The 20,456-nt window shown below is 45.0% G+C and overlaps 1 protein-coding gene across 5 annotated transcripts in view; it reads right to left on the bottom strand.

The window, feature by feature from the left end:
• LOC112228299 (triple functional domain protein-like) overlaps positions 1-20,456 on the bottom strand; it is a 146,494-nt gene that overhangs the window by 36,733 nt on the left and 89,305 nt on the right. For all 5 annotated transcript variants that reach the window (XM_042310490.1, XM_042310475.1, XM_042310482.1 and 2 more), the window contains 20 exons: positions 19,246-19,441; positions 18,180-18,346; positions 17,121-17,240; positions 16,076-16,267; positions 15,586-15,850; positions 15,239-15,354; positions 14,180-14,302; positions 13,299-13,496; positions 12,909-13,024; positions 11,223-11,289; positions 10,866-10,975; positions 10,527-10,596; positions 10,326-10,415; positions 9,783-9,875; positions 9,317-9,428; positions 7,179-7,369; positions 6,854-6,955; positions 5,213-5,352; positions 4,899-4,998; positions 669-924 (listed from right to left, as the gene is read on the bottom strand). In XM_042310490.1, the coding sequence (XP_042166424.1) occupies positions 669-924; positions 4,899-4,998; positions 5,213-5,352; positions 6,854-6,955; positions 7,179-7,369; positions 9,317-9,428; positions 9,783-9,875; positions 10,326-10,415; positions 10,527-10,596; positions 10,866-10,975; positions 11,223-11,289; positions 12,909-13,024; positions 13,299-13,496; positions 14,180-14,302; positions 15,239-15,354; positions 15,586-15,850; positions 16,076-16,267; positions 17,121-17,240; positions 18,180-18,346; positions 19,246-19,441 (2,824 nt within the window). The remainder of the gene's footprint in view (positions 1-668; positions 925-4,898; positions 4,999-5,212; positions 5,353-6,853; positions 6,956-7,178; positions 7,370-9,316; positions 9,429-9,782; positions 9,876-10,325; positions 10,416-10,526; positions 10,597-10,865; positions 10,976-11,222; positions 11,290-12,908; positions 13,025-13,298; positions 13,497-14,179; positions 14,303-15,238; positions 15,355-15,585; positions 15,851-16,075; positions 16,268-17,120; positions 17,241-18,179; positions 18,347-19,245; positions 19,442-20,456) is intronic.

Raw genomic sequence — 20,456 nt, 5'->3', positions numbered from 1 at the left:
GCCAGACATTCTTTTTTTCTTTTCGCCTCTCCCCAATTTCGTGGTATCCATCGCTGCAACGATGGATACCGAAGGTCGAGGCGAAGGTCGAGAGCCATGCGTCCTCCGAAACACAACCCAACCAAGCCGCACTGCTTCTTGACACAACGCACATCCAACCCGGAAGCCAGCCGCACTAATGTGTCGGAGGAAACACTGTACACCTAGCGACTTGGTCAGCGTGCACTGCGCCCGGCCCGCAACAGGAGTGCGCGATGAGACAAGGATATCCCTCCCGGCCAAACCCTCCCTAAACCGGACATTGCTAGGGCCAATTGTGTGCCGCCCCATGAGCCTCCCGGTCACGGCCAGCTGCGGCAGAGCCTGGGCTCGAACCCAGCATCTCTGGTGGCACAGTTAGCACTGCGATGCAGTGCCTTAGACCACTGTGCCATCCGGGAGACCTCAGACATTCTTTTTTACTTTTGCTGAACATATCATTTGATCTCCATATCATCCATTTGATGTGTGCATGTCATCTTTTCCTCTACTGCATTCCAGGTGCCTCACAACAGCAAGGCTGACAGTGTGTCTGTGTATCTGTGTCTGTGTGTCTGTGTCTGTGTCTGTGTATCTGTGTCTGTGTATCTGTGTGTTCCAGCCTTCTCAGTCCCAACATCAAGGCCTACCTTTGTGGTGGTGGTTGAATAGTCCTTCCATCTCCATACTGGAGCGTGAGTGAGCGATGCAGAGCATGGCACAGGGTACTATGCCCTCCTGGGCAGGGGAGCGGTCCGTGGTCCTCACCAGGCACCAGTCTGGCTTGTCATGAAGCCTCTCCAGCACCTCTACCGTCTGACCCCTCCGTACAGTCAGCTCAGAGCTGCTGCCATTACTAGCCACAAAGTCATGGATGACCACGGTCAGCTCACAGCCACCAGAGAGCTGAAGAGAGGGTGGGATGGAGAGGGAGAGAGAGAGAGAGGGAGGGATGGAGAGGGAGAGAGAGAGGGCGGGATGGAGAGGGAGAGAGAGAGGGAGGGATGGAGAGGGAGAGAGAGGGAGGGATGAGAGGGAGGGAGAGAGAGGGGGAGCGAGGGAGAGAGTATGTCAGATTTACTATAAACATTACATGACATAAAGGAATAGTTTGAGGTTATGAAGAAACAGCCTGAATGTATTGATGTTTAGGAGCAGTATCATAATGAGGGTGTGAAATATAACTACAGTGCCTTGCGAAAGTATTCGGCCCCCTTGAACTTTGCGACCTTTTGCCACATTTTAGGCTTCAAAAATAAAGATATAAAACTGTATTTTTTTGTGAAGAATCAACAACAAGTGGGACACAATCATGAAGTGGAACGACATTTATTGGATATTTCAAACTTTTTTAACAAATCAAAAACTGAAAAATTGGCTGGCAAAATTATTCAGCCCCCTTAAGTTAATACTTTGTAGCGCCAACTTTTGCTGCGATTACAGCTGTAAGTCGCTTGGGGTATGTCTCTATCAGTTTTGCACATCAAGAGACTGACATTTTTTTCCCATTCCTCCTTGCAAAGCTGCTCGAGCTCAGTGAGGTTGGATGGAGAGCATTTGTGAACAGCAGTTTTCAGTTCTTTCCACAGATTCTCGATTGGATTCAGGTCTGGACTTTGACTTGGCCATTCTAACACCTGGATATGTTTATTTTTGAACCATTCCATTGTAGATTTTGCTTTATGTTTTGGATCATTGTCTTGTTGGAAGACAAATCTCCGTCCCAGTCTCAGGTCTTTTGCAGACTCCATCAGGTTTTCTTCCAGAATGGTCCTGTATTTGGCTCCAGCCATCTTCCCATCAATTTTAACCATCTTCCCTGTCCCTGCTGAAGAAAAGCAGGCCCAAACCATGATGCTGCCACCACCATGTTTGACAGTGGGGATGGTGTGTTCAGGGTGATGAGCTGTGTTGCTTTTACACCAAACATAACGTTTTGCATTGTTGCCAAAAGTTCAATTTTGGTTTCATCTGACCAGAGCACCTTCTTCCACATGTTTGGTGTGTCTCCCAGGTGGCTTGTGGCAAACTTTAAACGACACTTTTTATGGATATCTTTAAGAAATGGCTTTCTTCTTGCCACTCTTCCATAAAGGCCAGATTTGTGCAATATACGACTGATTGTTGTCCTATGGACAGAGTCTCCCACCTCAGCTGTAGATCTCTGCAGTTCATCCAGAGTGATCATGGGCCTCTTGGCTGCATCTCTGATCAGTCTTCTCCTTGTATGAGCTGAAAGTTTAGAGGGACGGCCAGGTCTTGGTAGATTTGCAGTGGTCTGATACTCCTTCCATTTCAATATTATCGCTTGCACAGTGCTCCTTGGGATGTTTAAAGCTTGGGAAATCTTTTTGTATCCAAATCTGGCTTTAAACTTCTTCACAACAGTATCTCGGACCTGCCTGGTGTGTTCCTTGTTCTTCATGATGCTCTCTGCGCTTTTAACGGACCTCTGAGACTATCACAGTGCAGGTGCATTTATACGGAGACTTGATTACACACAGGTGGATTGTATTTATCATCATTAGTCATTTAGGTCAACATTTGATCATTCAGAGATCCTCACTGAACTTCTGGAGAGAGTTTGCTGCACTGAAAGTAAAGGGGCTGAATAATTTTGCACGCCCAATTTTTCAGTTTTTGATTTGTTAAAATAGTTTGAAATAACCAAAAAATGCCTTTCCACTTCATGATTGTGTCCCACTTGTTGTTGATTCTTCACAAAAATATATATATATCTTTATGTTTGAAGCCTGAAATGTGGCAAAAGGTCGCAAAGTTCAAGGGGGCCGAATACTTTTGCAAGGCACTGTACATGTCATTAAATGGTGAGATTCTCAGGATGTACTAATCAGCAATAGCGAGTCTATTATTAGCATGTCAACAACTGAGTTCTTATATGGGTTTGAAGGTCTCCAAGTCCCCCTGAGAACTGCTGATTTACCACTTGTCAGTCATTCCGTTTCCCCAGACCCATCTCAGTCACAAGGCTAGAGTAAGAGCTTATTCTGATGGCCATTAGAATGTGCCATCAGCACAGTGCAGGCTCCAAACCAACCACATACTGTAGCTACTGTAGCTCAACTGTACTGAGTTGTACTGTAAACATGTCGTTCTGGTGAGTCACTAGACTCACATTCAGATGCCTCAACGTGACTCAAGAAACGCTCTGGCATTCTAAAGCAGTAGACGCAGGGGAAAAACACGACGATTAAAGTGCCACATATGCCATTAAAATATATATTGAGGGATATATACAAGGGAAATCAGTTACAGGAGAATGACGATCACCCTCAGCAGTTCCACACTGACAACACATTCTTCAAATGACTATCAAATCAAACCAATTACAGACTCCAACCAACATCCCACCGACATGGCTAGTTAGTAACTGCTAGAGATCCATACATACCCATTGGTAGTGAGGCAAAGCCAGCGAGTTCAAAAGCTGAGCCACCGGACCTGAGTTTTTATTGTTCTCCATGATTCTGTCCTCTGTCCTCTTCTCCTTCATACTCTGATGCTCCTGATGCTGAATCTAATCCATCGACGCGACACAAGGTTAACTTAACACTGAACCACACTGACCTGAGGTAACACACAGGCCCACCTACTCTCATATCCCTCCGCCCGATGGCCCTACGATGGTATCTAGGTACTATATACCAGAGCCAAAGCACTCCCTTCCTTGTCTACTGTACCAGCTGTGCCTTCTCCAAGGAGAGGCTGGAGATATGACACTGACACAGAGAGTGGTACAGCTAGTGGGAGGCTGACACACTCGTTGACGTGTCGCCGACACACAACTCGGCTCTGTCATTGCCTCTCACAGATCTCACAACACCAGGCGAAGACGCAGAGAGCGAGAGGAAGAAAGACAGAGAGAGAGGCAGAGAAAGAGGGGGAGAGAAAGTAAAAAAAGAGAGCGAGAAAGAGAGAGAGTTGACTGTGAGTGATTGTTCCCTGCATTAAAGGAACCACGGCCCATTAGTGTACATGAGAAGACACATGGAATCTCCCTCCTCACCTCTCCGTGACCTTGACTGACCTTCTCTGTGTTGTTTTCTGTACCCTGACAGAACCAGAGCTACACTGTGTCAGGAAGGACACATACAGAAAGGGACATACTATGCATGTCTTCCAAATGTCACCATATTCATTTTGCTGTGCATTATTTTTGACCAGGAGTGCACTATAAAGGGAATAGGGTAGCATTTGGGACTCAACCACTGTGGCTAAGTCAAATTGAACCTAATTCCTTGATTTAGGAGCATAGCTGCATAGAGCAGAATAACTGCAAGTCCAGCTTTGGCAGGGAAACATGGTCCCTAAAGAGGCGGAGTGTTTGTGTGAGAGAATATAGCTCTGTCTGTGAGTAGGAGTGATGTCCTTCTGTGCTGTTATTGCCTGATAAAATCACACTGTTCCTTCCTGAAGAAGGACCATGTTTCTCATGTTCATCTCTGAGATGGAAAGGAAAAGTCGAATGAAAGTTTGGTTTTCAGACAGTCCCTTATCAGTCAACAGGTTCACAGGAAGCCAGTCCAAATTAAAATGATGTCTTGAAATATTAAATTCGAATGGACTTGTCTGGTTGCGGCCTCCCCTAAAAATTTGCGGATTTAGAGGCTACAGTTTGAAATGCTGTTGAAAAGATGTCTCTAGAGTCTAACGTGTCAAATGATACTGTGAAGACCTCCGCTGTTCCACAACAGAGACCAACAGCCCTCGTTGGTGAAGCCCTAAACTGCAGGGATTGTAGAAGCAGACCATTGTCTTAGATCAGACAGAAGACTGAAGTAAAGCCTCCGGAGTTGGCAACGTGCTGTATTTGAATGGCGTAGCTGTAGGAAGGCAATGGGCAGCCTATGATGACTCACCTTGTCGCTGTCCAGTGTGTTCTGAGAGGTACGGGAGGCGATAGAGATGGTGTCTGGCTGACTGCTGGCATCACCCTGGCTGTCCAGGTCCTCTCCATGACTACAGAGGAGGAAGATGTCAATCAAAATAGGGCGGGGCAGCTCTCACAATCATAAACTGTTGGGGCACTTTCATGTTAGTTTGTGCTGCGGAATTGACAGAACAATAACTGCAATGTATAAAACCAATGTCCAATATAGTCGGTCCTGTATGGTCTGTAAGAAAGGCTGTGAGAAGTGATGAGGTTGATACAAGGTGGAGTACTGTACTGTACCTTCTGCCCTTGTGTTTGACTGTGGTGGCCTTGGGGATGTGAATAGGCTCCTTCAGGGCTCCTCTCAGGTGGATGGTACGCTCCTGGATCACCTCCCGGATGTGTTTGATCCAGTCCTGCTTGTTCTCTATGCTGGACGCCTGAGGGGACAGACGGACGGACGGTCAAGACAGACTGGCGGGCAGAAAGATCTCAGTCCACACATTCCCAATATTTCGACACTATCTATGATGCAACACTAACTGTACGCTCTGAGCTGTGTCAATACAGTCAACCCTGATGCCTTCATTGATAGAAATGATCTAAATGCTTACTATTTTTACCAGTGTACATGGACAGAACACACAAAGGACATTCCGTCATGTTCCTTTCATTCAGTAAGACCCTTTCAATCGATTACAGTATGTTTCACTATTGAGGAATTCTCATGCTGGCATCATAACCAGTCATTTCCGAGGAGCCATTTAAAGGCCCATTCAGTGCTGTGTGAATGTTGTGAATGCGTGGACACATAATTAGCATATGACTCACTCATGTCTTCATTGGAACTATGCAACAATAATCAAGAGTATGCTGTTGTTATATAACGGACAGATTAAGATCTGCCATAATATAATATGTATAATATATACACTACCGTTCAAAGGTTTGGGGTCACGTAGAAATGTCCTTGTTTTTGAAAATACATTTTGTTGCCCATTAAAATAACATCAAATTGATCAGAAATACAGTGTAGACATTGTTAATGTTGTAAATGACTATTGTAGCTGGAAACGACTGATTTTTAATGGAATATCTACATAGGCATACAGAGGCCCATTATCAGCAACCATCACTCCTGTGTTCCAATGGCACGTTGTGTTAGCTAATCCAAGTTCTTTGTTTCTGGCCATTTTGAGCCTGTAATCAAACCCACAAATGCTGATGCTCCAGATACTCAGCAAGTCTAAAGGCCAGTTTTATTGCTTCTTTAATCACCACGAGAGTTTTCAGCTGTGCTAACATAATTGCAAAAGCATTTTCTAATGATCAATTAGCCTTTTAAAATTATAAACTTGGATTAGCTAACACAACGTCCCATTGGAATACATTACTGATGGTTGATGATAATGGGCCATTTCCAGCTACAATTGTCATTTACAACATTAACAATGTCTACACTGTATTTCTGATCAATTTGATGTTATTTTAATGGGCAAAAAATGTGCTTTTCTTTCAAAAACAAGGACATTTCTAAGTGACCCCAAACTTTTGAACAGTAGTGTACATAGCGTGTGTGTGTGTGTGTGTGTGTGTGTGTGTGTGTGTGTGTGTGTGTGTGTGTGTGTGTGTGCATGCGTGCGTGTGTGCATGCGTGTGTGTGTGCCATGACTCACAACGCATCAACACACATATATTTCTCTAAGTGCATGAACTGTTATGCCAATCATCAAACTCGAACACATACTGTAGGCCTGGTAAAGCCCACTCAAAGAAATACGTTTTGGGCGGAATTGTAGTGGGTTGAACTTAAATCTTTAAAACTCACAGTAACACCCACTTAAGGAAATACGTTTTGGGCAAAAGTGGGAGTAAATATATACATATTCATTGCGCTTGATTGTTTGCTGGGTTACTGTTAAGTCATAATGTACCAGTTACCTTGAGCACCATCTTGTTGTCTGAGCTGGGGGTCCTCCCAACCCAGAGAGCAAACTTACACGGATCCCCCTCCACATGTTCTGTGACACCCAGCTCTGAAGTCTTGGAGCAGAGACAACACAAAAACAGAGTTAGAGAAAGAACAGGAGAGAAATAGAGTAAATATAGGGTTGATAAAAAAGTATTGACTTGAGATCGGCGCAGGCAACTCTTTTCCGTAAATCATTCATTGATGTGAATGGGAGACTTTAATTTAAGTTAAGCATGCTGATCTCAAGTCTGAGTTCCAGCCATTGTGATGAGAGAGTGGACAGGTTGTGCTTACAAAGAGCTTGCTCTTGTAGAGGTACTTGTTGCGTCCGTTAGAGTCCTTGACCTCCTTGCTGAAGACCAGGGACATCTCAAATAGGAAGAGGTGGCGCTCACGTCCCTTACGGATCAGAGTCTTGGGATCCCACACCTGGAAGGACTCCTGCAGGATCAGCTCTCCTTGGGAGTCAATATTCCCATCGAACCCTGGATGGGAGAAGAGGAGAAGGAAGAGAGGGGACTGTCAAGTCACTTGATTCAAATAATTTCTAAACCTACAGCTGAAGTTGGATGTTTACATACACTTAGGTTGGAGTCATTAAAACTTGTTTTTCAACCACTCCACAAACTTCTTGTTAACAAACTATAGTTTTGGCAAGTCGGTTAGGACATCTACTTTGTGCATGACACAAGGATTTTTTCCAACAATTGTTTAGACAGATTATTTCACTTATAATTCACTGTATCACAATTCCAGTGGGTCAGAAGTTAACCTCTCTGAACTACCGATCCCGGATACGGGATTGAATTCAACAACATACGGTGTTCGCCACAAATAGTCATATTAAACATTCATGAAAATACAAGTGTCTCACATGCTTCAAAAGCCTAGAATCTTGCTAATCCAACTGCGTTGTCATATTTAAACAGCTTGGAAAATTCCAGAAAATGATGTCATGGCTTTAGAAGCTTCTGGTAGGTTAATTGACATAATTTGAGTCAATTGGAGATGTACCTGTGGATGTATTTCAAGTTCTACCTTCAAACTCAGTGCCTCTTTGCTTGACATCATGGGAAAATCAAAAGAAATCAGCCAAGACCTCAGAAAACAAATTGTAGACCCCCACAAGTCTGGTTCATCCTTGGGAGCAATTTCCAAACTCCTGAAGGTACCACATTAATCTGTACAAACAATAGTACGCAAGTATAAACATCATCATCATGCGTTCTGTCTCCTAGAGATGAGCGTACTTTGGTGCAAAATGTGCAAATCAATCCCAGAACAACAGCAAAAGACCTTGTGAAGATGCTGGAGGGAACAGGTACAAAAGTATCTATATTCACAGTAAAACGTGTCCTATATCGACATAACCTGAAAGGCCGCTCAGCAAGGAAGAAGCCAATGCACAAAACCGCAATAAAAAAGCCAGACTACGGTTTGCAACTGCACATGGGGACAAAGATCGTACTTTCTGGAGAAATGTCCTCTGGTCTGGTGAAACAGAAATAGAACTGTTTGGCCATAATGACCATCGTTATGTTTGGAGGAAAAAGGGGGAAGCTTGCAAGCCAAAGAACACCCTCCCAACCTTAAAGCACGGGGGTGCCAGCCTCATGTTGTAGGGGTGCTTTGCTGCAGGAGGGACTGGTGCACTTCACAAAATAGATGGCATCATGAGGAAAGACAATTATGTGGATATATTGAAGCAACATATCAAGACATCAGCCAGGAAGTTAAAGCTTGGTCACAAATTGGTCTTCCAAGTGGACAATGACCCCAAGCATACTTCCAAAGTTGTGGCAAAATGGCTTCAGGACAACAAAGTCAAGGTATTGGAGTGGCCATCACAAAGCCCTGACCTCAATCCCATAGAATATTTGTGAGCAGAACTGAAAAAGCGTGTGCGAGCAAGAAGGCCTGCAAACCTGACTCAGTTACACCAGCTCTGTCAGGAGAAATGGGCCAAAATTCACCCAACTTATTGTGGGAAGCTTGTGGAAGGCTACCCGAAAAGTTTGACCCAATTAAACAATTTAAAGGCAATGCTAATAAATACTAATTAAGTGTATGCAAACTTCTGACCCACTGGGAATGTGATGAAAGAAATAAAAGCTTAAATAAATAATTCTCTCTACTATTATTCTGACATTTCACATTCTTAAAATAAAGTGGTGAACTTAACTGACCTAAGACAGGGAATGTTTACTAGGATTAAATGTCAGGAATTGTGAAAAACTGAGTTTAAATGTATTTGGCTAAAGTGTATGTAAACTTCCGACTTTTAACTGTATATTCCATGAAAGCTTCCTGTGAGTTAGCCCAGCCCTGCTTCACTAGGAGCCAAAAGGAATGTCCAGTAAGTCAAGGCCTAGTCCTCCTACTACAGATAAAAGGGGAAACCCTTAGTTAGTTCAAAGTATATTTGCTCCTACCGTCCATCATGCTGAGGTGCATGGCGTCGTTGGCTCTCTTGGGGACACTGAGCATCACCTCCAGACCATCCTTGATCTCCCCCTTCCCCTCCTCACAGCAGGTCAGCAGCTCCTGAAGAGGAAATGCAAACACACACACACACACACAGTGAGAGAGAGAGAGAGAGAGAGAGAGAGAGAGAGAGAGAAACAAACACAAATCGTCAGTTGCATTTCACAAACCTCAAGGTCCAACAAAAGATAAAGGCTGTAATGGATTGTGTTCCATGCAAGATGCAGTTAGCTTCCAACACTGTAGCTTTGTTGACAACTAGCGATGTGATGTACAATAAACACGATCATTGTACAAGCTAGACTACAGAGGGTGAGAGAACAAAGGGCGCACCAGAACCTGCTGTGCTATATGCTACATAATTATTACAGAGAGTCGTCTAGCTACTGTTTCTATTTGGCCAGTGTACAGTACCTTGAGAAGCAGCTGATACTTGGTTATTCTCTGGACAGGCTTGATGAGGTATGAGGATATGGAGTTGGCAAGCCGGTGCCTCTGTTGAATTTCCTGGAAACCAAAAGACAGAGACGTCTTAAAGGGCACAGAGACGCCGAGGCAGCAGTTGCCAGCGTAACCCTGCTCCTAGACCTAGACAGACAGCACTGATGGAGAATGGAGGTCACTGACAGCAACCTAAGGTCAATCTTCTGTGAGTAGGCTTCATCTACCCCTCTTCCTCCCTCCTGTACTACCACCACAACTCCTGTTAAGAGCAGCCTCACTGCCAAACACCCAGAAATCACCCGGATAAGCCAGATTTGGAGGCTACCGTCATAACTGATATACCAGCATAATATTGCTTCCTTGTATTTAAAAAAAACCCGATTAGCATAAACAGTACTTCAAAGGATCTGATTCAAAAGACCACATAATAAGACCTCGCAGAATTTGATTAGTGGTTCAACATTTGTATTAAGAATTTATAGAATGCCTAAGTTGGTACTCATCTACACGTACATCAAAATAGGGCCCTGCATGCTCCAGAATGAGCTGGGTAGAGTCTGGTTTGTTCTTGCAGTAGTTCACATACATCTGGAATTTATCTGCCTGCAAAATGGACACACAACTGTTAAGGGACACAATATTCCCGCAACATCTCAGCCATGTCAACCTATGTCAGTGTTGTAAGCTGGCTTGTCCAGACAGTGAGACACTCACCCAGGTGACAAAGCAATGACCCACGTCCTCAGGTAGCTGTTCGTATTTCTCCAATTCCTTCAGGAAGATGCTGTACAGAAAGAGAGAGTTTCTGAGGAAATCTAAAATCAGGATCTTATTCACTACGAACTGAACACAACTAAACGGGGCAACACGAGGAGGGCCTACCTGAACTTGTCCAATAAGAAATGCTTGTTTTCATTATTATTTATGGTGTGTACTAATAAATAGGACCCAGGTTGAGTTACTATAGACCAGTCTTAGGTTGGTTGAGCCACTCCAGTGCATCTAGAAGGCAATGGGAGTCCGGTGTGGGTAACTCCAGTATAGAACACTAACTTGTGGTGGAACTCGTAGAGGTCCAACATGTTGCCAAAGATGATGTGCTCTTTGTTGACGATGCCTGGAGGGATCTCCTCAACACCGCTGGTCATCTCCCACAAGTAGGTCTGGAAACCACACAATGTCTTTACCTGGTTGTAATCCTGACATCTGACATTTCTACAACCAGAAAACCACCAACTAAAACTAAACCAGATCAATCAAGCATACCTTTTGCATTGCGCTTGGGCCTTGGCTTACATAATGTTTTCCTTTCTTGACGGACTCTATACAGGGGCCACTGTATAGAGTCCGTCAGTAAACGAGTGTGAATGTGTCACAGGTTGAATGGAGTGGTGGTTTCTCAGTACTTACATCTGTACACTCCCGCAGGTCTCTGACGTAGGCCTTCTCTGTCTGAATGAGCTCTGCCATTATGAACCTGGAAAAAAAAACATTAAACTTCTGGGAACTGCAGCAGAGAGAAAGAGAGACTGTCTTGTGTTTTGGACTTTTTTTGTGGGTCAGGGGCATAGACAAATGTCCCATGTGACACAGCAGTGGTTCCCTCTTTCGGAGGAAAGGAAACGATTGGGAACCACTGATATTCTACGTCCCAAATGGCACCCTATTTCCTATATAGTGCACTACCTTTGACTAAGGCTCTGGTCAAAAGAAGTGCACTCTTTAGTGAATCAGGAGCCATTTGGGATGCACACATACAGCACAGTAAAACCCCAGAAAAATATTGTTTTATTGTCAAATACACCAGATAGGTGCAGTGAAATGTGTTGTTTTATTTAAAGTAAATATTGCATGGCCTAAATGCAACATCAAACATCAAAGTCCCAAAAGGAAAGGGCAACTAAATTACAAGTAGCTCACTTTTTCAACCGCCTCATTATTTCAATAGCCTTCCAGTGGCTCTGAATTTGAAGTTAAATACAGTATGTCATACTTAAAAAAAAATCGGAATATTATTTATAAGATATCATGAAAATATCTTAAATGAAATAAATGGTAAGTGTTAGACAATACTAATGTTAATTACTGCAGCATGAATATGTTAAATATTTCTGTTATCCGGTGAAAACGTTCCTGTCTGGTATTCCCACCTGCCAGTGCTTTTAATAACAACGGTGCTTCTCCACCACACTGTGTAACCACTGTGTATGTGTTAATAACAATGATGCTTCTCCACCACACTGTGTAACCACTGTATGTGAATGTGTTAATAACAATGATGCTTCTCCACCAAACTGTGTAACCACTGTGTATGTGAATGTGTTAATAACAATGATGCTTCTCCACCAAACTGTGTAACCACTGTGTATGTGAATGTGTTAATAACAATGATGCTTCTCCACCACACTGTGTAACCACTGTGTATGTGAATGTGTTAATAACAATGATGCTTCTCCACCAAACTGTGTAACCACTGTGTATGTGAATGTGTTAATAACAATGATGCTTCTCCACCAAACTGTGTAACCACTGTGTATGTGAATGTGTTAATAACAATGATGCTTCTCCACCAAACTGTGTAACCACTGTGTATGTGAATGTGTTAATAACAATGATGCTTCTCCACCAAACTGTGTAACCACTGTGTATGTGAATGTGTTAATAACAATGATGCTTCTCCACCAAACTGTGTAACCACTGTGTATGTGAATGTGTTAATAACAATGATGCTTCACCACCACACTGTGTAACCACTGTGTATGTGAATGTGTTAATAACAATGATGCTTCTCCACCAAACTGTGTAACCACTGTGTATGTGAATGTGTTAATAACAATGATGCTTCTCCACCAAACTGTGTAACCACTGTGTATGTGAATGTGTTAATAACAATGATGCTTCACCACCACACTGTGTAACCACTGTGTATGTGAATGTGTTAATAACAATGATGCTTCTCCACCAAACTGTGAACCACTGTGTTAATAACAATGATGCTTCTCCACCAAACTGTGTAACCACTGTGTATGTGAATGTGTTAATAACAATGATGCTTCTCCACCAAACTGTGTAACCACTGTGTATGTGAATGCTTACTCTTTCCTCCTGGCAGACTTCCTCTTCTCCTCATTGAGTTCGTGGGCAGCATCCCTCAGCTTGACCTCTGACCCTGGGACGCTGGCGGGGATGATGTCCAGCTGCAGCCCTTTACTCTGTAGGACAGACAGGGGACTTTACGAGGCACCGCCGAGGGGACACGGGCACAGACACACACAGATACAGACTCACGCATAGACACAGAGACACACACTCTCACACATGAGCGTGAGCACGCAAATACACACACACACACACACACACACACTTTTCAAATCCCACCTTTCATCTGTTTCACACACACACACAACCTCCCCCTCCCACACATACACCATCTTTCATCTCAACCCTCCACTCCAACATTCCTCCACCCTGCCCTCCAGTACTCACGGCCTTGTTGGAGTCAGAGGATACGATGCCCAGTGCTTTCTCCAGACAGGACCGGTACTTGTCCATGCGGAGGGAGAAGTCTCTGTAGCGCTTGTCCACAGAGGTGACCCATTTCTTTATCTCCAGCGCATGGGCGTGCCCTTTGTCACAAAAGCCATCCGCCAGCTGGATCAACAGTTTCACCCTCTCTTTGGTTTGCTGTCAATACAAAGAAAGAGACAGAGAGTGAAAGAGAGAACGAACGGGGGCCGCGGAGTGTTTGTGTGTGTGCGCGCGTGCCTGTGTTTGTGTGCGTGTCAACCATGGGAGCCAAATCCCACTGTGCAAGGGGTTCATGACTACAATAAAGTTTTCTGCCACACAATAACTCAGGAGGCCAGAACATCAGGGACAATAGGCTGCCCTGTGACTGGGCCTCATAGATACAGCATCATAATACCTAGCACAGGGCCACAAACAGGGCAGGGCAGCAAAACACACTACCTGGTAGCGTCCCAAATGGCACCCTACTCCCTACACCCTACTATATAGTGCACTACTTTTGACCAGGGTCCATGGGACTCATTAAATTCAAATTTAGTAGGTAGGGAAGAGGGTGCCATTTGGGACGCTTCCACGCAGATGGCCAGTACCCTGCACAACCCAGACAGCCCTACACGGTGTATGTATGGGACATGTTGACTGACACTAGTCCCTTTACATCTCAACACACTGGCTGAGCTTCTTACAGGCATCACAATCTAAACAACCCATACAGTCTGATTCAGAACTACAAAGGTCAGTGTCTGTTATAGAAAATATATAGATACATCCAGTAGATGCCATTTGATTGAGTGAGGTGGTGTTTGATAGTGTTGGACACTGCTGGAGGGGACCTTCACCTTGGCTGTGATCTGGAAGTCTTCGTGCTCCTTCAGTAGCTCCTGTGTGTGGTGGATACTGGATCCGGTGGAGGTGTGGGTCGACAGGTAGAACTCTCCCGTGTCGTGGATCCACTCCAAAGCCTGTGGACCAATCACAACGAGACGAGGTCCAGATCACTTATCTGTCATCACACTAATGTTTTATTCCTATTCCCTAGCCTTCCGCCTTTGAGGAAGTGTGCACTTGTTCACGCCCCCTCATGGACATAAAGCTAGAATCCTTCATTGAAACAATATCAAAGAGGACTCCCTGCCACTGTTTTGCTAACCAACTGAGGGATGAGACTAGAGAAATGTAACCACTCTCAAATTCGTAGACAGAGCTATGGATGCAGGGACTGACATATAGTTTTAACCATGTTTTGAGGCTATACAGTGTTTGTTTACAATTAAGTTGTTTACAAACATTACAATAAAACAAGCTTATATTGTGGGCTCCTTACACCATTCTATTCATTTTACATCTACGAGGGGATAGGAAGATGCACTCTTCACTGCTGCCTCTCCAGACCAGTGTAATGTTAACACCAGCCCACATGGGGGAGCAAACAGGCTCCAATTGAGGTATACTTCAGCCTGCTCTGCGGCACACATTCGGTCCGTCAATCAGCACTGACTAAATGAGAGGAGAAGTTTTGGAGAGAATGAGGAGAGGAAAGACACTGTACTACAATAAGCCAGTGTTAAAATGTAGGGCATGTAATTACAGCTGTGGTAACACTACCGTTGTGCTGTTACCAGTCTACCTCATTCCCAATTCCTCTCCAAAAACATCACTGAATGGGAACGAAACCAGATTTGAAGGCTTTGGTTTGGTCAGCCCCTGGTCAAAACATTAGTCTAACCGGTGCTTAGTTGAGCAGTTTGCACAGGGTTCAAAATGGTTGTATGGTATAGTATGACATATTGTTATACGTCTACTTTTATAGCTTGTGTTGACTCTGTCTATGTGACTGTGTTGTTGTAGTCATGAATGTTACTGTTCTGGTATAGTTCTCCTTGAGGAGCAGCACGGACCTGCTTGGCGCTGCGTTCAAACACCACATACTGCTGACACTGGTCCAGTCTCCTCTTCCTCATTGTCCAGAAGTGCAGCACCCGGTTCTCTCTCTGGAGCAGCTCATTCAAGATGTCTGACAAAACCACAAGAGACACGTTATCATTTAAACCATGGCTATGTCACAAAAGGCAAGCTAGTCCTACAGTCTACTACTAAAGCACTTAAGTAGTGCACTATAGAGGGAATAGGGAGCTATTTGGGACCCATCCCATCTGTCTAAAAGAAGAGAGCAACTGAAAGGAACACCACAGTAAAGAACGATCTAAGGTGTATTTGATTGGGAAGGAAAAAAAGAGGCACTTACTTTTGACCTGTGTTTCAGGAGCTTTGACGTGAGACAGCATCCCTGGCATGTTGACACTGTTTCTGTGCAGGTACTTCAGGAAGACGTCCGCGTTTCGCCTTGCTAGTGTACAAGCCTTGAGGAAGGCCTCCTTCTGCTCCAGGTGTTTGCTGATCATGGGTGTGACATGGTCTGACTCACTGTTAGGGCCCAGTTTATCAGCTCCCCCACACCAGTCCTCCTCTCGCTTATACTCCTGCTCCAGGCTCTCCAGCACACTGCACACCTACAGAGCAGCACACAGCACAGGTCAAAACTACACTACCCACAATGCACCACAGAGCCCACGTACATGAACGCAAATACATGGCAAACTGCAGTGTAATACCATATAATACCACCTTATCTAGAGTGGTTAATATACCCTAATCTGGGACATGTTACTGGGCTACGGGCCAATGGGCCTCCTCTGGCGGGTTGCCATGGAAACAGTTAGCGATGTCCCACCCACCTGCTCGGAAGTCTTGTAGAAGGCTACAGAGGCGTTGACCAGTTTGAGCCGGTCCTCCATTTTGAGCATGAGCTGCTGCCAGTGGTCGGCCACCTTCTCTGCACAGTCCCGGATCATGTCCATGTCATAGTGGTTGGCTTGGAGCAGGGCCTCAGCCTTCTGCTGCACCTGCAATGCACTCTGGTGGGTTTTCTGCAGAGAGGGAGAGAGAGAGGAAGAGAGAGAGAGGGAGGGAGGTGATTAATGAAAGTGTTTCCACTTCATAAATATTGTACACATTAACATCTTCAAATTTTCACCAGAACACGGAAGAATGTGATTGGAGGCTACGGCTACAGGAAAGGAGTCTGTGTTATTCACCATGTGAGTCTTCTACCTGGCTTCTGCTACCATGACTGTTAACATACCACAGCATTAGACAATATCATTACAATCCCATAATCAAATTGATCGAGTAACTGGGACTAATAATCTCCAACAGTGTTTTTTCCTCTCCTTCCACAGTGAGTAGATGACTCCAGAAACCTGCCTGCATAATCTCAGCCCTGCAGAATGTAGTCCTTTATACAGTACGGCTGCATTTAAAATGAGCCCTGCTCAGAAGAGTTCAACGGAAATGTTCTGGGGTGAAAACAGGGGCCTGTTTCTGGTGAAAGACAGAGAAGGGGGTGATTTATGATGAATACAGGATGAAAAGAGGAGTGGGTGAGGTTTGGGTTTTTACTGAGGTGTGTAGGAGGAGGGTAGAAGGAAGGAAAAGAGGAAGAAGAGAATGAGAGAGAAGGAGGAGAGGAGTACGAGGGGGATGGAGATGAGGAAAATAATAAGAATTTGCTGGGTGTTTATATTTGTCCTATTTCACACATGTGTGTATTAATATGCGTGTGTGAAACGGAAGTGTGTTTTTTTACATATCCCACTCTCCCTGAGACGTCCTCGGAAAGTGGGGTCACGGAGAGGAGGAAAAGAGGAGGAGGAAGAGAAGGAGTGGAGAGGGATGGAGAAAAAGAGGAATACATGAGAGAGATGGAGAGCAGAGAGTTACCTCTATGGCATTTTGGAATTGCTCGTGTTCCTTCTGTAGCTGTTCTGCCTCCTGTAGAGAGCTAGCTGTGATCAGACCTGCATTCAGCATGGACTCTCCATTACGGATCCAACCCAGCACCTGAAACACACACACACACACACACACACACACGAGAGAAACAGTAACGGGCCAGACTAAGATAAACAGTCACACACACAGCACCTACATTAATAACCGCAGACACGTTGATAATGGACGTGGTAATAAAGACTCATCATCACAGATAAGCACAACCTCCAGTATACAGGCCTAACCCACCATATTGTCACCACCCTGACACACACACACACACACACACACACACACAAGGGTATACATCAAGTGTCAGGCAAGGTCAAGTCAGCTGTGACACGTCAACCACGACCCTTTCGCCTCCCCACCTCTCCCCCTCCCACCCTCCTCTTTGTCCACACAGGGACGGCATGCCAGAGGCCCCAGGGAGGATTCCACACCGTCTCCTCCTCCGGGCTCCGCTCTGAGTCAGCACTGCTCACCTGCTGTGTATCTGACACATGCTCTGTGCTATCACTGCTGCCAAACTCCTAGCTCAGCATAGCGGCTGTGTGAGGGAAGAGGCTAAACGCTGCTCAGTGAGTAACAGACAGACAGAACTACTGCTGCTGTATTCTTCCTGGCCTGCTCTCTCAGCTTATAGCCACAAAAACACACATAGGCCTCTCTTCTCTTCCCTTCCAGGACACAAGTAATCTCTCGCTCTACAACGATGACCGAATGAGGAAAATGAAATAAATTAATAAACAGAATAAGATTAACAGATGATGCTCCTGCTGGCCTAGTTTCTCTTTAACTCATTTTTGGGCCGTTGGTCATCTCTAAAGGACTGCTCTACTTTCCCAGCCCACATTGCAGTGTTTCAGTCTTAGGAGAGAGTGAGAAAGAGAGAGAGAAAGAGAGAGAGAGAGAGAGAGAGAGAGAGAGAGAAAGAACAAAAGTAGGAGAGAGAGAGAACCCACAAGTAGAAGAGGGAGACAGAGAGAGAGAATGAAGTGTGTTTACCTGTTTGACCTCGGCCTGAAGGTGGCGTAGCTGGACACACTGTTCCAGGTGCCTCCTGTGCTGCTCGGCCGCCACGTCCAGCTCCTGCTGCTTCTCATGGAGGAACTCCAGCAGGTCCTGAACACGAGTAGCCATGTCCACATCCCTGTCACACAGCAACTCCACACCTGGAGGGAGAGAGGGGGGGAGGGGGCAGAGAGGGCGACAGAGAGAAAGAGAGCGAGAGAGAAACAGAGAGGGAGACAGAGAGAAGGAGAGCGAGAAGGAAGGAGAGGGAGAGAGCTCATCAGCTACTGTAGAAAATCCTGAAAACAACACAAAGAATAAGAGCCATTATGCAACCCAAGCCTAACAAAAATATTAAAAGAGAGAAGCAAGGTCTCTCTCTCCTCATACAAAACAATCAGTCTCGACTACATGTAAAAGATTGACAGTTAGGTAAGCATACAGACATACATCAGTAGCTCCGTATGGCCAGACAGTCAGACACACAGGAACGAATCTGACATTAACATTATATTACTTACATTTCACTCCTGTGTTCCAGACCTGCATTGGGCTGCTGGAGTACAGAGCATGTCTGTCATGGAAGCACTGTGTGTCTGTCTCTTTGGTGTCCAGGAGAGAACTGCTCTGGGATGCATTCCGATTATGCAAAATCTCCTCTGTGTATGTCGTCATTGACGTGTGTGTGTGTGTGTGTGTGTGTGTGTGTGTGTGTGTGCCAATGCAGCCTGTCGTCCTGCAGCACTGCCTAGTGGTTTTACTCAGCGACATGAGTTCATAGGATTACAGTGAAATCTGCTCATCTGGCCTTGGCCTACTGCCGCTACTGTGCTGAGCTCTCCAGTGCCCGATAGCTGGGTTAAAAGGCCCTCCCCATTCCTCCCCTCTCCCTATCTTCTCACCCACAACACTGAGCTGACCCGGCCTGGCTTTACAGCTCATCTGCCCTGGCAGCAGCAGCAGCGCTTTGGCCCATCCGATGTGTCAGTGTGTGTGAGTGTACGGCAGAAAAGAAAATGTGTGTGTGCATCTGTCCATGTGTGTTTCTTCCACTACTCACCGCTGGCCTGGACCTCTGTAACGTACTGCAGCAGCTCCTGTCCCTGGTGGATGACGTCGAAGGTCAGGTTGTTCATGGTGAGGGCCTTGTCAGCATGGTGCTGGAGCCTCTGCTCTGCCAACGTCAGGTCCTCTGTATCAAACTCACCCATCTGCTGGGACAGCTCCTCATTCCACGACTCCAGGTCTGAGATGATCTGGGAGTGTGTGAGGGAAGGACAAGGGCTAACACTTCATTTGGATAGTCCTCGATAGAGGATCTATAGATACTCAAACTATCAACTGCAGCAACAAACTATCAACTGCATTAGGTATTTGTTGGTATTTGTTGTGGTATTGTTAGATATTACTCGTTAGATATTGCTGCACTGTCAGAACTAGAAGCACAAGCATTTCGCTACACTCACAATAACATCTGCTAACCATGTGTATGAGACCAATAACATTTTATTTGATTTGAACAACAAACTATCTACTGCAATGGAAGGGTAGAAATAGACATAGAAACACAATGATCACAGGGATCACTGTAAGTTAGTTTGAAATAAAAGTCACTGCTAGTGACATAACACGTACAGGACAAACATATGTACAAACACACACAAATGATCATTCCAACCCTCTAGGTGGAATATGACCTGAGAGGGGTGGAAACTAAATCGGCGTCAGAATGAAAGGATTTGTAATGACATCAAAACACCAGCCAAACTGATCTTAGAGACAGACAGTAGCTAAGTGTTTACTTTTCCCTAGAATGATACACTTCTCCCTTGGTTATAGAGGGACTACCCAGACTAGCTGGCATTACTGTAGGTAACACTGTAGATCGTCTGCCTGTGATGTTAGCACTTGTTAAAGGACCCACCCACACACACTTGCTGAAGGAGGGTGAATCATGACGCCCATCCACTCTGGCACGGTGATGGGAACTCCGTCAGTCTTTTCTCTGTGATACCAGCTTGGGCTGGGCCTACATCACCTAATGCACAGCACTGCTTCACTGTTGCCCTCCATATTCATTGGAATTAAGTAAAAATCAATCAATCAATCAATGTAGTGACCAAGGACCAAGAGGGTGGATGCCGGGTGGTGATTATTTTTGTTGCCAAACCTATCCGAAATATCATGGCTGCTCACAATGACTAGCTTACCATTTCAATTTGTCTTTATATAATACAAATCCATTGTCTGTTTTACAGAATTGCTTTCCTG

Source organism: Oncorhynchus tshawytscha, linkage group LG03 (assembly GCF_018296145.1).
Source record: "Oncorhynchus tshawytscha isolate Ot180627B linkage group LG03, Otsh_v2.0, whole genome shotgun sequence".
Lineage (NCBI taxonomy): Eukaryota > Metazoa > Chordata > Actinopteri > Salmoniformes > Salmonidae > Oncorhynchus > Oncorhynchus tshawytscha.
The sequence above is the reverse complement of the archived record's forward strand: the minus strand, read 5'-3'. Positions and strand labels throughout refer to the sequence as shown.